Here is a 19,661-nt window from a genome sequence, read left to right on the forward strand (position 1 = left end):
ATCTTTACAAAAAATAATTTTTAAAAAATAGCTGGGCATCGTGGCACCTGCATTTTCAGACACTTAGGCTGAGGCAGGAGGATCACCTAAATCCAGGAGGTCAAGGCTGCAGAGAGCCATGATCATGACTCCAGCCTAGGCAGCAGAGTGAGACCCTGTCTCAAAAAGGAAAGAGAGAGAGAGAGAAAGAAGAAGGAAAGAAAGAAGAAAGTAGGAAAGAAAGAAGAAAAAAGAAAGAGAAAAGAAAAAGGTCAGGCATGGTGGCTCACGCCTGTAATCCCAGCACATTGGGAGGCCAAAGCGGGCAGATCACTTGAGGTCAGAAGTTTGAGACCAGCCTGGCCAACATAGTGAAACCCTGTATATACTAGAAATACAAAAATTAGCCAGGCGTGGTGGCACACACCTGTAGTCCCAGCTACTCAGGAGGCTGAGGCACAAGAATCACTTGAACCCAGGAGGCAGAGGTTGCAGTGAGCCAAGATTGCACCACTGCACTCCAGCCTGGGTGACAGAGCAAGACTCTGTCTCAAAAAAATAAACAAATAAAAATAAAAAATAAAGAATTAAACTGCCGTATGTGGCAGCTTTGCAGGTCAACTGCACATCTATGCAGGTAGTTGCCCTTCTATGTACCTGGCCACACTGGAGTTCTTGTGCTGAAAATGGGCTCCAGCTGCTGCAATCCTCCTCCCCACAACCCTCCCCCATCCCCCACCCCCAGCACAACACACACCCATGCAAACACACAGCCCTCAGCTTCTGCTTCTCCAGTTCCTTCCAAACGTCGCCTGGTAGCGTGAGTCTAAATCAGCTTTCTCAACAGCAGCGCTACTGGCATTTTGGAGCAGGTAATTCTGTGTGGCTGGGGCAGGGGTCTGTCCTGTGTATTTCAGGATACTCAGCAGCATCCCCATCCTCTACTCACTTGATGCCAGTAACAACCTCCAGTAATGACAATTGCAAAAGCCTCCAGACATTTCCAAATGTCCCCTAGGCAGCCAAGTCTGTTCCAAATATTAAATCCCACCATTACCATCCCCTGCAAGGCAAATATTGTGAAGAGCCAGCCCACAATCCAGACAGCTCTCAATTCATCGAAATTTATTTAACAAATATTTATTCAGCACCTATTTTGTACCATCTCTGTTCCAGGAACTTGGGATATATTTAGTGAACAAAAGAAAGATCTTTGCTCTCAAAGACCTTACATTTGATGAGAGGGAGGGAGAAATATCTGGGGAAACAATGACCCCAGCAAAGGCTGTGTCCCAGAGGTTCATCAGTGCTCAAAGAACACTGAGGCTGGAGCAGAGGGGGCAAAAGGAAGGGTAGGTAAGAGATGAGGCAGAGGTAATTGGGCTGGATCAGGCCGCTCTAATGTGGGAGCCATAGGAGGGTTCTGAAGTAAATGGTGACATATGCGGCATGTGTATTAAAAAGCTCACTCTGGCTGCTGCAGAGCTTATAGCTTGCAGTGAATGCCAAGAACGAAGTGCTCGGTTCCAGCCGAGCAGGGCTGGGGTAGCTCTTCCGGGAGAGTCCGCCCCAGCATCCATCCACCAAGTATTTATTGAATGGGCTTGTATTAACTACAAACATCCACTAGATTGTCATTTGAGGTGTGTTGTTGAGGCCCCTGTGACCTTGTGCTCAAACTGCATTCTCAGGAGGCTGTTTTCAGCGTTCCTTATCACACCACACACTCCACTCCCTGTCCTGTTTTCAGGGTCAAGGAGTTTCATTCATACATACATACACAGTGTACATACATACACAGCATACATACATACATACAAATAACATACATACATACATACACAGCATACATACATACATACAAATAACATACACAGTGTCTCAGTATTTTTCCATACCCTGACCTCAAACAGCATGTACATAAGCTTGACTATGTTGCCGCGTGCCCCGTAAATCTCCCCCTTCTTTAATTCTTAGAGCATGCTGGTCATCCAGTGCAAGGTAACCCTCTATCATTCTTCTCTGATCATAGATGTGTCGGGTGGGAGCACAAAGTCACCTGCAGATGCCTAGCAAACAGATACAGAAAAGAATAAGTATAATGGCCATCACCCAAATGCGTATGTCTAACCCAGACAACCGAGTGTTCAGGTTTAACCATTGAAAGCCTTCTTGTAATTGCTGAAGGGTACGTCTTTGTGATTGCTGAGACCATTCTTCAAGTTGTTTCTTTAATTCACACTCCAGAGCGGAAATTTGAGAAGACAGATGGTCATGATAAGCCCTTGCAGATGTGCTTTTCTAAATAACTGCAAGGTGGAATCTCCTCCCCAGTTCCAGCTTATATTTACAGGTAGCCACAGTTCTGCTCACCGCATTAAGATCATGACATAGGTTATATTTAACTGTACAATGATTTGATGAGACAAGCATGTAGCATACCAGCTATTGGAAGACACATTAACACTATAAAAGAATTGATTCTGCTTTATATTAGGAATACCTTGCCCAAACGAAAGTATATGAGGATATATAGTACAAATCAGGACTGTATCAGTGACATTATTTTGCAAAGAGAGGGTATACTTGCCACCACTAGTAATGTACTCACCATGTGAAAGAACCCATTCAAAGAAGGAAGACCTAGTCCCCAAATGTGGGTATGAGCAGGGCTTAAAGCTTGTTTCCATTTTGGTTGTAATATTGGTCGTGAAAGCCCATACTCTGACCAGGTGGTAGAACTATTGAAGGGACTCCTAAATCCAATAGTCTAATTTGCAGACATAAGACTACCACGGGGACCCCAATCAAGCAAGGCATCCTAGTTAAACAGAGGCCTGGCACAGTGCAGGTTGTTGGCACAGAGACCAAGGGATGGCCTCGAACTTGTATCGCCAGTCCCTACTCTGACGGCATATAGGAAGATCAGGCACTTGTGTAGCTTCGTTAGAGACCTCAGTAAGATTAGTGGTAACAGCAGAAATAAAGGTCAATTTTGCAAGCTTAGCAAAGATACTCAAGGAATCAGAGTAACACATTTATCATGTCCTATTGTGGAAAATCAAAGAGAAGGATTACTAGACAGTAAAGTCAAGAAGCCATTCAGTTTAATCCATCCCAAATTTTCAGTTAAAGGGCAAGACAGGGGCATCTGTTGACCTCTTGTCCAAGAAATATCATTAGATCACAAAGGCGGTTCAGTATCCACCATGTACTAACATTAAAATAGGGGGACTCAGAACATGACTCCAATAAACATGTTCTTGAGCTGATCCCACTTGGCAAAAACAAGAATTACCAGCCACCCTAACATCCATGTCTGTCTTACTTTCTCAGCAGTTTCCCCAATTACCGCCAGATACATAAGAAGCCAGTTCACTGTAGTTACAGGGCCTTCCACGGCGGCAAGTCAGATAGTTCCTGTTGATCCAATCTCCTTAGCTGTCCTCAAGTAACGTCAGGTGCCTTCCAAATCATCACCATCATTGCTGGTCGATTCTCCAATACCAGGTCCTGTTCTCAAGGAGAGAGCCCCCTATTCCCCCTTTTCTGTTTATTAAGATATATTTTAAGAGTTTAATGAGCTTGTTTAATAATGGCCTAAGCGGTTAAGTTGTAAGGGATGCTAGTTTTACGTTGTATGTGTTGAAGTTGCAATGCTCATGTAAATCGAGCACTAAGATAGTAAGGTCCATTATCAGTTTTTAGTCTGTGGAAGGCCTAAAGTTATAACAGATTTAAACAAATGAGTAATTGCATTTGTAGTGTTTTCTCCGGTCCAGAGGGTAGCACGTGTCAAGCCTGTACAAGTGTCTATGGTAACATGGAGAAATTCGAAATGTCTAAAAGGTGGATACTGAGTAACATCAGTTTGCCAGCTAGCATTAGGCACCAAACCTTGTGGATTGGTACCAAGCCCTAAGGAAGAAGGAGAGCCAGAATGCCGTTGGCAATCAAGACAAGTTTTAATAATCACACGAGCTTGAGCAAGCATCAAATGAAATTGTTGTTTAAGACTGCGAGCGTTCTGATGAAAAAAAAGCACGATCAGCTTGAGCTTGCGAAAAAGCAGGAAAGTCTGCAAACCACATTTATGGTTGTGCCAGAGCATCAGCTTGAGCGTTCCCTTCTGATAAGGGACCAGGTAGCCTAGAATGAGAGCGAATACGTGTGATGTAAAGAGGGTGATGATGGGCACAGAGGAGCTCTTGCACTGCAAGAAACAAAGCTAGTAGAGATTCATCAGTAACGCCCTTCACATGTGCGAGGTCTAAATGAGTATACAGCACATAAGCAGAATCACTGCCTATATTTATGGCTTGCTGAGGAAAAGTTTGTAAGGCCAATATTAGGGCACCCACCTCCCCTGTTGCGTAGTTTTAAATGTTCCTGGATCTTCTGTTGCCAGTTTGCATGGCGTCTTACCACACTGTAGCTGTCGTACTCGTTTCTTCTGGACTATCTGTGAAGACAGTAGTGGACTGAAGCAAGGGCTTAGAGACAATAGATAAAATTTAACAGGCACAGTTTGCAAACAGTTTAGGAGCTTAAAGGTTGGTAAATGAAAGCTGATATTACCAACAAAGTCAGCCATTGCTACTTGCCAATCAAGATGACAAGCTAACAGAGTATGAACTTTTTCCTTGCTCGACGATAGGAAAAGAGTAGCAGAATCATATCCTGATAACTGGACACAACGTTGGCGTTCCTTTATGAGAAGAGAAGCTATTAAATCTGTGGTCTTTTGTATATGTTTAGAGGGGTTATGAGACAGGAAAATGACATATAAAATACAGAAAGGGCGAAAGATAAAGCCTACCTGTTAAACTAAAGCATGGGAGGGATGGACATTTTAAGTGATTTTTACCATAATTTGGCCTTGAAAGTCATTAAAATGTGACTGCAAGTTGCCAGGATAATAAACTTGCATTGAGTTAGCTTGAATGTGTAAAAATTAGGGGGGAAAGAAAACAGCTGGGCACGGTGGCTCACACCTGTAATCCCAGCACTTTGGGAGGCTAAGGTGGGCTGATCAGGAGGTCAGGAGTTCAAGATCAGCCTGGCCAACCTAATGAAACCCTGTCGCTACTAAAAATACAAAAATTAGCTGGGCATGGTGGTGCATGCCTGGAATCCCAGTTATTCAGGAGGCTGAGGCAAGAGAATCGCTTGAACTGGGACCCAGGAGGCGAAGGTTGCAGTGAGCTGAGATCGTGCCACTGTACTCCAGGCTGGGCTAGAGAGCGAGACTCCATTTAAAACAAACAAACAAAAGAAACCCCAAAAAACATTTTTAAATGTCTTTAGGTGCTGGCTATTTTCCTGCATTAGCCTTTAGCTGGAATGTCTTAGAAGTGAGTTTGGGAAAGCAGGGCTGTGGCCAGGTTTTTCCCACCTGCCCCGGGGCTCCTTAGACAGCCTCTTTTTAAGAGCCTGCCACCTGTTGCTACTCTTACCCCAAGAGGAAGGAAGAGACTACAAGTGGCAGCAAGTGGTCAGGAAATGACCAGGTGGTAAAGTGCATGTATATAAGCTCGGAGACTGGAGGCGGGAGGAGACCTCGCACTCATCCTCCGGGCCACCCACGCTTGGAACCAACCCAGTTAGGTAAGGTACTGAAAACATACTGGGCTTTTTATTATTTTTAGCACCCCCCAAGTAGAGAGGCTCAGAGGAGGAGCAGACATGCCTCACAGGGTCTGCTCTGAAGTTTCCCAGCCATGGTGTTTTTAAACATTTTATTAAAAAGTGAAACAAACATTCCTTACTGCTGCCTCTATCTTCTGAAGATGACAGCAGCTGGCAGCTTGTCCGCCTCAGCCTAGTTAGCATGTAACATGTGGCTACGGGATAGCACCCCTTATTAGCAGGCTTCTCTCCCAGGGCTCTGTACTCTAGGCTGCTCCACACCCTCTGCCCACCTTAGGCTAGTAAGGTTGGGGTGCACACAGACTGTTTCTTAGCCCTTTCCCTAGGGGGCTAGGGAAAACAAGGGATTGCCTGTCAACTGAGGCATTTGAGGGGTGGCAGGGAACGGCAGAAGCAGAAAAAGCAGCAGTACAGCAAGCCACAGCCACTTTCTGGGCACAGTTACTAAGGTGCATGACCATGGTGAGGCGGATTCTCAGCGCCGGACCGGAGCTGCCTGCAGCCATCCAGGGACTCGGTCTCTGCCTCTTGGCCTCCCCTCCATCACCACGAACCCAGAGAGGGGTAACTTGCTTAGACTGCCAGTGACTAAGTGGGCACTCCCTGGCATCTTAGCAACTCTCCTGTCCTCTGTGGACAGCAAGAAAGCCAGAGCTTTCTGAGAGAAAACCCAGGAAGCAGTATGCAACGTTCCCTTATACTCCAGGGAAACAGAACAAACAGGCCAGGGGGTCTGGTGCTGGAAGCAAGAAGTGAGAACTTGCATGTTAGGAAAACAGTCATAATCAGCCACTTTCCTTCCCTCATGGAGGAACCCCTCCAGCAGGGATGCTTGTTAAGGAGACGCGGCCACCAGATTAGATGTTCTCCAACTGGGGGTGTTATCCAAGAACTGTCCCTTGGCGGCCTCCAATCTCCACAAGGGGGATGGGAGGCACTGTTGCCTGAACAGGGCGGACAGAAGCAGGTCCCTTTAAGGGTGGAGAAAAGGGGGTAATACCCTTTCTACAGGAGAAGGAAAAGGCTCCGGTCCATCCTTATCCTCACTAAAAAAAAATTTCTTCCTTATTCCCCACAGAAGGGAGTGAAGGAAGGAGAGGAGTCTCTCCCTGTTGTTCTGGTTTCTGTTTTTCCTTCTGCTTTAAATTTCCTGAATTCCCTTCAGGTGGAGAAGGTGGGTGGTTTGACTCAATCTGGCAGATTAAGAGGATACAATGCAGAGTGTATCAGCGCCCAGGTGGTCAAAATAGTAACATTAGTAAAATGACCTTGTTCATTCCTCTTAAGGCAGCGACCCACCTGCTCCCATAACTCTAAGTCTGATCAAGGTTCCTTGACCAGGAAACCAAGGGCATTCCTGCCATATTAAGAGCATATGCTCTATACTTACCTGGCAGGGGAGATACCATGATCACGAAGATGGTTTTCCCAGGGCGAGGCTTATCCATTGCACTCCGGATGTGCTGACCCCTGCGATTTCCCCAAATGTGGTAAACTCGACTGCATAATTTGTGGTAGTGGGGGACTGCGTTCGCGCTTTCCCCTGGGGGGGAAAAAAAAAAAAAAAAAGCATATGCTCTACAGTGCCCTGGATAGCCTTAGGTGGCTGTTGCTCTATTTAAAGAATACTTTCTGCTCTTTGGTCATTTCTTGACCCATGATGACCTAGCCCCTGATATTCTAAGCATGTGTCCCATCCCCCTGATGGGAGTCAGGACTGTCCCTTACTGGGATTCCCCGAAAATTAATAAGCTCTCCTCCTTCACACTGAAATTCAAGGCGATCACATAAGGGGCAGAAGTTATAAAGTTTATAGTTTGCAGTAAACACCAAGAACGAAGTACTCAGACAGCTCCAGCTGAGCGGGGCTGGGGTAGCTCTTCTGAGAGTCTGCCCCAGCATCTGTCCGCCAAGTATTTATTGAAAGGGTTTGTATTAACTACAAACATCCACTAGATGATCATTTGAGGTGGGTTGCTGAGGCACCTGTGACCTTGTACACATTCAAGCTGCATTCTCGGGAGGCTGTTTTCAGCGTTCCTTATCACACCACACACCACTCCCTGCCCTGTTTTCAGGGTCAAGGAGTTTCATCCCCAGGCACAGATATCATACACGGTGTACATAAGCTTGAATATGTTGCCGTGCACCCCCTACAACTGCAATATGAAGAGTCAACCACATGGACAGAGGGAAGGGTCAAGACGATGAATTCAAGGGCTGTGGCATTAATCCTGACAAGCGATGACGATGGCTTAGACTAGGACGGTAACAGTGGAGGGGTGAAAAGTGGTTGAATTCTGGCCATAATTTGAAAGTCAAATCCAAAAGGATTTTCTGCCAGGTTGAATGAGAAATTAAGAGGAAGAAAAGAGTCAAGGATGACTCCAAACATTGAGCCTGAGCCACCAGAAGAAGGGGGCTGCTATCCCCTGAGTTAGGGAACACTGTGGAAGGAGGAAATTGGGGGACAAGATCAGGAGTTCCGTAGCAGTATGCTGAGCTGTAGAGGCCTGGTAGACAGCCGCAGGCAGACAGGTGGATGATGGGAGACAGGTCGCTGGAGTTCAAGAGAGGTCCAAGCTGGGGATATAAATACGGGAGAAATTGGCATAAAGTTGAGACAGGATGAGATTGCCTAGGATGCAGTACAGATAGAGAAGAAAGCGAGGACTGAGCTTAGGGGACCCTCCACCTTTAGTGATCAGGAAAAGAAGAGGAACCAGGGAGGTAGGAGAGGATGCAAGAGAGTGTGGAGTCCTGGAAGTCAGGTGAGGAAAGGGCAGTAACTTGTCCAAATGCTGCTGCTGGTCCAGCAAGAGGCTTGACGGTTCCCCACCCCGACTTGATCTAAAGGAGACCCCAGAAGCAGGGCCAGGATGGTGAGCATGGGTCCAGGCTCTCACTACAGGAAACCCCATCCTCAAGCCCCACTGCCCTCTCCTCCCCATCCCAGCAATCTCCAGATCTGTTCACGGTGGGAGGACATCCCCTAGGGGTGGAGGTCCCACTGCTGCCCACCAGCCAAGAGGGGAGATGAAGCAGAGGCTGATGGGGTGGATCTTCTCAGCATCACTGGTTCAGACTGGGCAGCCCCTCAGTCTACAGACAAGGAGGCAAGTCCAGGGAGGTGGGTGCCTCACCAAGTGTGGCCCAGCAAGTCTCTGGCAGAGCCATCGGGAACTCAGACTCAACAGGGTGACATGGCTCATGCCTATAATCCTAGCACTTTGAGAAGGCTGAGGCAGGAGAATCACTTAGAGACTAGCCTGGGCAACATAACAAGACCTTATCTCTAAAAAAATATATACAAAAACTAGTCGAGCATAGTAACTTGTACCTGTTTTCCCAGCTACTCAGGAGGCTGAGGCAAGATAACTACTTGAAGCCAGGAGTTAGAAATCAGTCTGGGCAACATAGCAAGACCCTGTCTCTTAAAAAAAAAAAAAAAAAAAAAAAAAAGTCAACCATGGTAGCTCAAGCCTGTAGTCCCAGCTATTCCGGAGACTAAGGCAGGATGGTTACTTCAGCCCCGGAGTTTGTGGCTACAGTGAGCTATGATCACACCACTGCACTCCAGCCTGGGTGACAGAGTGAGACTCTGTCTCAAAAACAAACAAAAACCTGGACTGTACCCTGAATCCTGTGCTTGTCCAGCTGAGGATTCTGGGCACATTCCTTGCAACACCTGCCTGTGCCAGTGGCAGTGAGCAGGGCTTCCCCCCAGGAGTCTCCCCCCAGTCCTGGGCAGAGCTGCACATATATACAAGAAATGCCAGCTCTCTACAATAGCAATTCAGAGCCTTCCACCCACACTAAATCCACTCTAAGAAATATCAAATTATTTCCATCATTAAATCCAAAATGCCATGAAACAAATTGCATCTTGGCTATTTATCTGGAAATTTCTGTAGTACTCCTTGCCGGCACCCCTGAGTGCTTCAGCATACGACGTGGCTCAGGATGAATTGCTGTATCCACTGGCTGGTTATGAAGTGGTGTCGATGGAAATGTGATGTTTTACTGGCTTTTTTTCTATTAAGTAAAAGAGAAGTCATTTTCCTCCGGGGTCAGGCTGATGTTTGAATTTGCCTGAGCTGTGGTGGCTGACAAGCAGGTGTGGCTGTTTTCAAGCACTCTCCTCTTTCTTCAGGGAGTGCAGGATGCTGTTACAGAAATCTCCAGCACAATCCTGGGGGCTCTCTAAGACCTGAGCCCCAACCAAGACCTTATGTGGGTCCAGAAGTGAATCTGAATTAGAACCGCTGGCCAGGCACAGTGGCTCATGCCTGTAATCGGAACACTGGGAGGCCGAGGCTGGCAGATCACCTGTGGTCGAGATTTCAAGACCAGCCTGGCCAACATGGCAAAACCCCTCCTCTACTAAGAACACAAAAATTAGCAGGGCATGGTGGCACATGTCTGTACTCTCAGCTACTTAGGAAGCTGAGGCAAAAGAATCGCTTGAACCCAGGAGGTGAAGGTTGCAGTGAGCCGAGATCGTGCCATTGCACTCCAACCTGGGTAACATGGCAAGACTGTCTCAAAAAAACAAACAAAAAGCAGCTGGCCAGGCACGGTGGCTCACACCTGTAACCCCAGCACTTTGGGAGGCCGAGGTGGGCAGATCACTGGAGGCCAGGAGTTTGAGTACAGCCCGGCTGACATGGTGAACCCTCATTTCTAAAAAAAGTACAAAAACTTAGCCAGGCATGGTGGCTCACACCTCTAGTCTTAGCTGCTCAGGAGGCTGAGACACCAAAATTGTTTAAACCCAGGAGGCAGAAGTTGCAGTGAGCTGAGATCATGCCATTGCCCTGAATTGCACGGAATAAGACTCTGTCTTACAAAACAAGAACAGCAGCCGTTTACTCGGCTCCCACCACGCGTGAGGTGCTCCACTAGGCGCCTTATTGTACTGCCCTCAGTAAATGCCACAACAACCTGTGTTGTCTCTATTCCCAGCCACACTGGAGGATCAGAGCTCGAGGGCCCCTGCCACAGTTTCCCGGGATGGGTGGGGACCCTGACTGCAGGGCTCACTCTACAAGGCAAGCAGAGGGTTGAGCCAGGGACGTCCAGAGGCGAGAAATGGAACATTAGCTAGGAGGAATGAGATGTCCAAAAGGGAGAACTGATTTCCCAGAGAACTGGGAAAGTTCTCTCCTCTTGATGCTTCAGAACTGACTTCTCAGAAAACCTCCATGGCTATTAGTGAGAGAATGGTGCTCCCCTCACAGTGCATTCAAGGCCTCTAGCCATGATGGGACTGCTCCATTTAATTCTCTCTACCCACCTAGTTTATACTCCCTCCAGCCCTGTCTCCCCACACAGGGCCTTTCTCCTTCATTCTTCGATCTCTCCATTTCACAGGATCCAAACAGGTGGTCCTGGACAATCTCTCTGTCCTGATAGACTTCTGGGCCAAGGAGACCCTTGTGCTTTTCCCCCGCACACCCCACTTACCTCTGGCTTATGATGCTTTCAGCTCTTGGAACAACCTAACTTTGCCCTCCACTCTGGGGAGGGGGGGAACTTCCCTATCCTTCAAGGCTCAACTAAAAGCCACCTCCTACAGGGAGTCCTCACAGCAATAAAACCTTGCTCACTCTCCCCACTTCTCGCATTTTCTATCTAAGCTATCCCTTGGTCCTTCTCTAATACTGCCCAGAGTGACAGCGATTAGTGTATTTTTTTGCCTCCTCAACTCAACTGTAAGTTTCTTGAGAGCTGGTCAGATCCTGTTTTTAAACATAGAAGTTCTGTCTGCTGCAAAGCAGAGAACTCTGGTTTGTGCACAAACCTCACGTGATTTTTGTTTCTACAGACAAACCAGTTAATCCAGAAGGTCTGCATTGGAGAGAACAATGTGATAGAAGAAGAAATTCGCGTGAACAGAAGTGTGCATGAGTGGGCAGGAGGAGGAGGAGGAGGGGGTGGAGCCACCTACGTATTTAAGGTACGGTCTGCGCCGCCAGATTCCACCAGATTTCTGTACACCTGCAATGTTAAAGACTCATGACAGCCCTGGGAGAGAAACACCTCAGATGCTCTTACCCCCGTTTAAAGATGAGCAGGGCCAGGTGTGGTGGCTCATTCCTGTACTCCTAGCATTTTGGGAGGCCAAGACAGGAAGATCACTTGAGGTCAGGAATTTGAATCGGCTTGGGCAACATAGCAAAACCTTGTCTCTACCAAAAAAAAAAAAAATGAAAAATGAGCCCCTTGTGGTGGGTTGCATCTGTAGTCTTAGCTACTTGGAAGGCTGAGGTAGGAGGATCTCTTGAGCCCAGAAGTTCAAGGCTACAGTGAGCTGTGATCACACCTTTGTGCTCCAGCCTGAGCAAGAGAGCAAGAGTCTGTCTCTAAAACCAATAAAAGAATTAAAAAATAAAGATGAGCAGACTGAGGCCCAGAGATAGAAAGAGTCTGTCTGTCCAGGAAAGGGTAGACTCTCTTCTTCCTGTTACATCAGCCCAGTTTCACCACACACAGCATTTTCCCTCCTCTCAGGGGGTCCCACTGTGCCCTCCTGAACCAGCTCTCTGTCCTAAGGTGGACTTTTTTAACATCACATCCAGGCCAGAAACTGAAGACAGAGGCCACCTGCTAGGTCCACCCACAGGGACTGTGATGCCGAGGGCTTAATCTTGAGTCTGTGGGGGTCAGAGTCAGAGACCCCTACAAGTGAAGGAAAGGGAGCATGGAGAGACCTGCTTCTAGTTGCCAGCATCCACACCTCTGAGGCTAGTCTGAGGAGCTTCAGGAAAGGGGCTGGAGGAAGTAGAGAAAGCGGCCTCTAAGATTAATCCCCACCTCCTGGAATAGATAGTTTGCTCTTGGTATATGAGTGTTGCTTCTCTGGTTGAACCCTGACTGATAGAGAAGCTGTTGGAGCCAATGGGCTTTTGTAACAAGGGTTCAGAGCCCACAAACCACCTCAGACCACTGAGAGGTCACCAGGTCACCCCACTGCCCAGCAAACAGTCAGGGTGAATGAACCGGGGCTTCAGGGCTCCGGCGGGGAAGTGCAGCTTGGTTTCTCAATGTCTGAACATCTCCCCTGGTCAGATGAAGGATGGAGTGCCGGTGCCCCTGATCATTGCAGCTGGAGGTGGCGGCAGGGCCTACGGGGCCAAGACAGACACGTTCCATCCAGAGAGACTGGAGAATAACTCCTCAGTTCTAGGGCTGAACGGCAATTCCGGAGCCGCAGGTAAAGCATTGCAAGCCCGCCCTCTCTGGAAACATCTCGCAGGGTTTCAGCTGGGCCTGATGCCATCGCATGCCTGAGGGCATCTGGGATGCTGGGAGCTCTGGACATTGGTACCCATATCAAGGGAGGGAGGGCAGGCAGCACCCCGGGAACCCTGCAGGCCGTCTTGCTGACCTGGAGTTTGGAATTGCTGAAGGTCACTGGGAAAGTGAGGCAGGGAGCAGCCTTCAACCAGCCAGCTGATCTACCCTGGGTTTTGCCAAAATGCAATTGTTAGAGCCTCCCTCTGAGATGCCTCCTTCTTCCAGGGGAGGATGTGACCCCAGTTAGGATGTGAGCAGATGAAAGAAACCTGGGCAAAGTCAGGCCTCCTAGACCCCCGTGGTACAGACCTTCAGGATCCCAGGCTGCCAGACCCAAACATATCCCCACTGGAAAATCTCCTCCTTGACTTCCCATGGCTGAGTTCTCTTCCCTTATTAGTGAGAGCCAGAAGCACAGAAATGCGAGACAGACAGGGAAGAGAGTGTCAGTTCTCTGATTCCTCTCCAGCCAGCCACCCCTGAAGACAGAAAATTTAATTCCTTTTTGTATTTTTTTTCCACACAATCAGACTGTGGGAGGATCTTATAAGGCATTTAAGATTTGGGATTAATTAAAACAAATGTGCAAACTCTCTCTCAGTTGAGAGACAGCTAGAAATAGAAGAGTAGAAACTGTCATGGGGTCCACCGTGAGGTTGCCTCCAGTGACGTTCACAGCACCCCTACTGAGGCCCAGCATCTGAGAAACCCTGAGTGCCTCCACACCTGTTACACATGCACTATCAAAACAAGCCTGTAGGGTTTCCAGGCAGATACCATTTCTGTTTTACAGAAGAGTCAATGGGCTCACCAAGGCCTGATGACTTTTTTTTTTCCTCCACATGGCCAAGCTGTTTAGTGATGGAGACAAGACTCAATTCATTTTTGTTTTGTTTTGTTTTGTTTTTTGAGATGGAGTCTCATTCTGTCACCCAGGCTGGAGCACAGTGGCATGATCTCGGTTCACTCCAACTTCCGTCTTCCAGATTCAAACAATTCTCCTGCCTCAGCCTCCTGAGTAGCTGGGACTACAGGCGCACACCACCATGCCCGGCTAATTTTTGTATTTTTAGTAGAGACGAGGTTTCACTATGTTGGCCAGGATGGTCTTGATCTCTTGACCGCATGATCCACCTGCCTTGGCCTCCCAAAGTGCTGGGATTACAGGCATGAGCCACCGCACCTGGCCCAATTCTTATTTTTAAAACACCGTGTTCTGATTTTAATATGCGTTATTTTCCTTTCCACACATTTACTTGAAGGCTGCAAGATGGGTATGGGGTCAGAAGCCTCCTCAGCTGGGGGCTGAGCAGGATGAAAGCACAGCGCACGGCATCCACCCATCTCGTCCCGATTTCTTATGCACTTGCTCACAGCCCTGCACAAACACCCTCACATGCCTGAGGGGCCTTCTCTCTGCCACATGACAATAACTGTGGCAGGCCCACACCTTCCTCTGCGGGCAGAAGGGAAGACAGTGAAACCCAAGCCCAACACCCCACCCCTGCAGTTTTCATGGCTGACAAAGTCCCCCCAACTTGCCTGATGGCCTTGCCTCAGCTCTGCTCGTCCCCAGTCTAGATTCAAGCTTGTTCCTGACTTCAGCTTCATTTTCGAAACCTGGCTTCCTCTTTCTAGCAAGGCAGTCATCCCACCTACAGGTCTGTCTGGGTCCCAGGGAATCACAGCTGCAAGTGCTTCCAGAGACCCTGCCAGGCCGGTTCACCCACAGGGCCCCATAGACGCACACTGCTGTTCTGCCTTCTCCTTCAGTTACTGGGTCCCCACCACACATCATCTGCTGCAGCAGAAAGGGTTTATGGCTTTAGAGTGCAGTCACCGCTTCCTATCCATCAGTTCTGCCTCCCTTGGATTCAACCAACCACAGATCAAAAATATTCAAGAAAAAAAAAAAAAGGATAGTTATGTTTTTACTGAACATGCGTAGACTTATTCCCTAAACAATACGGTAACTGTTTACATAGATTTATCCTGTATTGGGTGTTACATGTAATCTGGAGATGATTTTGTTTACAGGAGAATGTGCATAGGTTATGTGCAAACACTATGCCATTTTATATAAAGGGACTTTAATTCTGGTGTGATGGAGGGACCCTGGAACCCATCCTCCACAGATACTGAGGGGTGACTGTAGATGTCTGTTCACATGTCCTATGGAACAGCAAGGGATGAAGGGATGTCCAGGAATCTCAAAGGCCAGCAGAAGAGATTGCTCGTGGTCAACCTGCGGCTACGTTCAACCTTGGCTCTGTAGACAGCTTCCTTTGCAAGCGCTCAAAGCAGCTGCAGGTGTTGGGAGCACACCCCAAGGCTGCCTTTGTTGCCAGAGTATCGTCCACCCACCAGGGTTTCTGCTCCTGACGTTGGGGTGGTTCCTGAGCCCCTGGCCCTGGAGAACCTCTGTGCAGGCTGAGCTGAGGTGTGAGGCTGTCTGCACACGTGTGTTCTCCCCGCAGGCTCCTGACACTCCCCACTCCTGGCAGTCTGTGGAGCATTTCATACACTCACTGTCTCCTTTCATCCTAACGTCAGCCCCAAGAGGTGGGTCTTATTATCCCCAAGGTACAGGTGAGAAAACAGAGGCTCAGAATGGGGCGTTCTTGCCCAGGGTTTCGCAGATAGCAACAGGCTCTCTGGTGCCTAGTCCAGGATTCCTGCAAGGAACTTTAGTGTGGGGTTTTGGCTGCTCAGAGATTGGCGAGTCCCATTTCTTGTTAGGATGGGAGGCAGTTAATAAAATGACAGTCCAGCACTACAGGGCTTGGCTGACGTGGAGAGAAGATAGAGGAACCAGTTTAGTCACTGTGCTGCCTATGTGCCCACCTCTCCCCATTCTTAACCACAGTCCCTGCTTTTGAGCCAGAGAGGACTAACAGGAAACAGGGGTACAAGACACGCTCTCATCTAGGCATACTCAGCTGTGGCCAAGCAGGTGTCCCTAGAGCAAGCAGCCTCTCAGTTCTGGTGTGGATCTGAAACCCCCAGGCCCCACTGGACGTGAGCCCCTCCTGGGAGCTGGAGCTGTATGGGTGCCCTCCAAGGTGCCCTGCATCCTGCTGCTTTGGCCAGCATGGCTATTCAAACCTTGCCAGAATCCTCACACAGGCTCCCTACTCTTCCCACAGGTGGTGGAGGTGGCTGGAATGATAACACTTCCTTGCTCTGGGCCGGAAAATCTTTGCTGGAGGGCGCCACTGGAGGACATTCCTGCCCCCAGGCCATGAAGAAGTGGGGGTGGGAGACAAGAGGGGGTTTCGGAGGGGGTGGAGGGGGGTGCTCCTCAGGTGGAGGAGGCGGAGGATATATAGGTAAAGATGATTCGTGTTCAAGGTGTCACTCCCTCCCCGCTTAGTCCTAGGCTCCTCACCTCCCCACCCTCTCCCAGCTCCCCCCCAACCCCCAGCCTGCCCCCTGGACTGTGATGTGACTGCACGCCTTCCTCTCAGCCTGGCTGGACCAGCCAGAGGCAGGGTGTTGGCTTTTGAGCCAGCATCCTGCCTCCAGGCTTCCTCAGCGACAGCATCAAGATCCCAAGTGATTCTTGATCTCCCTCCCCCAAAGTCGATGATAAAGAGGCTTTGGCTTTCCAGACGAGTCTCTGAGTCACTTGTAAGGACTCTCCCAGCCTCCCTTGGATGGCCTGGCCAGGCCAGCTCCTGAAGGGGCTGGTGTGTGGTTTCATGGACTCCCCACTCCTGCTCCCTATCCCAGCCCACCAGCTTCCTGAAAGGCACCGCTGTTCCTGCTGATGAGAGCTGCTCCCAAGGCCAACTGCAGGCAGGCTTAGCCCAGCACTTCAGCAAGTAGCTGGCCATTGACCCGAGCTGCTTTGGGCTTCAGAGCACAGTCAGCAGAGCCTTCGAAGCTGAGAGGCTGGGAGACGATGGCTCCCTTCTCCCCACAGATTAGGACAAACCATGCATGCTCTGTGATGTTCGTGTCTGTGTTTTGCTTTGATGCTGTGTGTAAGATGCTTGTGTTAACCACATACTCTTCTTTTCCAAGCTGGGTGGGTGGGAGGAGCCCGAGGGGGGAGCCCAAAGTTAGCCCAGCCCCAGGTGAAAGGAGAGACAGGAGCCTTCGGGCACAGGGGCTCATCTCCCGCAATCCCCAAGCCCCGCCATGCCCCAACCTTGACCCAATGGGGCTGGAGAACTTCAGTGCTTCCATCCTGACCAGTCCTGGGAGAGGCACCATGGTCATATCCCAGCCTGGAAAGACTAGAACTTTTTAAATTCTTGCTCAAATTAACCACTTCTTAATGGGCCCCTGGCAGATGGTAGAGACTCCCCATGGGAGGTGGCCTGGACCTGAGGGGAAAGTAGCCACACACCCAGCGTCTACTGATCCACATGCAGCCTCTGTGCCCTGAGCCTCCCTTCCCTCCCCATATTTCTGCCCCGGGGTCCCCAGTGATCCCCTAAATTTGGCCAGAGCTGCATGCCCCGCTGCCATGTGTGTGTGTTAAGATTCGGGCACCCGCCCCCCATGTTAAATTCTGCTCTGGTTTGCTACTCAGGCGGCAATGCAGCCTCAAACAATGACCCTGAAATGGATGGGGAAGATGGGGTTTCCTTCATCAGTCCACTGGGCATCCTGTACACCCCAGCTTTAAAAGGTAGCCCCTCTGCCAGGCAGCAGTGCAAACTTCCTTAGGTCAGTCCTCCCGCCAAGCCAAAACCTGAGTCTCTGACATGTGTCTGGGATACAGAGGCACAATTTGGGTCCCTGGCAGGCAAGCCTGCCTGTGGCGCAGGTCACCATGTTTTCTGTAAGTCAGGATGTGTGCTTTAATATGAATGCAGAGGCAGAATCCTAGGAAATATAAAAATAACCCAATACCTGCACCAGCCAACCTAAAGATCACATGTGTGGGCCTTCCCACCTCCACCCCACCAACAGAAATGCAAACATCCATAGGCGCCCAGGTCTGCTGCCTCTGCTGCCCTCGCCACATGCACAGGAATACTCCCCCACACAATTGTGCCTCCAGTGGCTATGGGACCTAGGAACAGGGGCCACCTGGAGACACAGCACTGAGGCTGGGAAGGGGGAGGCAGGCTCTGCCTGAGTCTAACCCTCCCTCCTTGTCACCAGTGATGGAAGGCCACGGGGAAGTGAATATTAAGCATTATCTAAACTGCAGTCACTGTGAGGTAGACGAATGTCACATGGACCCCGAAAGCCACAAGGTCATCTGCTTCTGTGACCACGGGACGGTGCTGGCGGAGGATGGTGTCTCCTGCATTGGTAAGGTGGGGGGCAGGGGAAGCAGAGGGGTTTAGAGCCTGAGATTTGGCCCATGACCACAAATGGTTTCTGGGTTCCAGGATACCCTAGATTTGGTTTTGTAAGCTTTCTCTCCCTCCCCGACCTGCCACAGCTCGAGTGCTCTGACCACTGTGTGAAAGGTGGGCCATAGCTCCTGAAGGAGTCTCAAAAGTCTTCTGGTATAGAATAAACCCTCTGCCATCCCCACCGAGGCCCATCCTGTCTCCACCTAAACATGCCCAGTGACAGGGATCTCACTGTTCCTAAGGTACTGTTCCCTTTGGGAGTCTCAGAGCTGGGGCCTGTCCCTTAACCTTCCTTTGCTAGCCTTCTTTACAGAGCAGCTTTTCACCTGCAGTGTTTGAAGACAGTGCTTCCATCCTCCTCCATTTGCTTTGCTTTGTTTTGTTTTGTTTTGTTTTTGAGATGGAGTTTTGTTCTTGTCGTCCAGGCTGGAGTGCAGTGGTGCAGTCTCCGCTCACTGTACCTCCACCGCCTGGGTTCAAGCGATTCTCCCACCTCAGCCTTTCAAGTAGCTGGGATTACAGGTGTGTGCTACCACACCTGGCTAATTTTTGTATTTTCAGTAGAGACAGTGTTTCACCATGTTGGCCAGGCTGGTCTCGAAGTCCTGACCTCAGGTGATCCACCCACAGCCTCCCAAAGTACTGGGATTACAGGCGGGGAGCCAGCACACCTGGCCCTAACCTCTTCCTCTAAATCTTCTTCAGATTAAATAACCACAGTTTGTTTGCAACAGTTCATGCAAGATGCAGTTTTGTGTCTCCTCCCCACCCTGGCGTCCTTCGTCTGCATGTGTTCCATTGTCAACGTCCCTTTTGAAAAGTAGTGTCCAGTACCAAGCACGATGCCTCGTGCAATCTGGCCAGCAGAGGGCACAGGACCCCTTTCCGCTCTGAGCCCAGTGCCTCAAAGCCACAGGGAAGTAATTGAGCCTCAGAGGGTATCACTTATGGCGCCCCCTGTGGTTTGGTCCCCAACGCCGACACCTCTCTTCCAGATCCTCTGTTTCACCTTCCATCCTCACCCTATAGTTGTGCAGCTCATATTTTGAACCAACGTCCTGCCATGGGTATTCATTCCTGTTAAACTTCCCTCCACCCAAAAGCCACTGCTAAAAGCCTGTTAAAACAGGATGAGTCTGGTCCTGCTCATGGTCCCCTGAAAACAAAGGTATGACAAGGTCTCCAGTGATGGGAAGGAGAAGATAGCTTTTGTCCCAGCTGGGGAGGTTATTTCTGACTTGGGACCAGCTCAAAGGAGAACTGGTATGGTTATCAGTGGCCCCCTGGGACCTGTCTTCCAGTGTCACCCACCCCGGAGCCACACCTGCCGCTCTCGCTGATTCTGTCTGTGGTGACCTCTGCCTTGGTGGCTGCCCTGGTCCTGGCTTTCTCCGGCATCATGATCGGTGAGTGCAC

The 19,661-nt window shown here is 49.5% G+C and overlaps 1 protein-coding gene and 1 non-coding gene across 3 annotated transcripts in view; both read left to right on the forward strand.

Annotated features, from left to right (window-relative positions):
• ALK (ALK receptor tyrosine kinase) overlaps positions 1-19,661 on the forward strand; it is a 771,141-nt gene that overhangs the window by 712,958 nt on the left and 38,522 nt on the right. For both annotated transcript variants that reach the window (XM_035272907.3, XM_035272908.3), the window contains exons 14-19: positions 11,456-11,587; positions 12,700-12,844; positions 16,074-16,256; positions 17,468-17,566; positions 18,046-18,198; positions 19,547-19,651. In XM_035272907.3, coding sequence (XP_035128798.2) covers positions 11,456-11,587; positions 12,700-12,844; positions 16,074-16,256; positions 17,468-17,566; positions 18,046-18,198; positions 19,547-19,651 — 817 coding nt within the window. The remainder of the gene's footprint in view (positions 1-11,455; positions 11,588-12,699; positions 12,845-16,073; positions 16,257-17,467; positions 17,567-18,045; positions 18,199-19,546; positions 19,652-19,661) is intronic.
• LOC118147645 (U1 spliceosomal RNA) lies at positions 7,011-7,174 on the forward strand. The gene has a single exon (XR_004734086.1). It is a non-coding gene; the product is annotated as a U1 spliceosomal RNA (small nuclear RNA).

Source organism: Callithrix jacchus, chromosome 14 (assembly GCF_049354715.1).
Source record: "Callithrix jacchus isolate 240 chromosome 14, calJac240_pri, whole genome shotgun sequence".
Taxonomy (NCBI): Eukaryota; Metazoa; Chordata; class Mammalia; order Primates; family Cebidae; genus Callithrix; species Callithrix jacchus.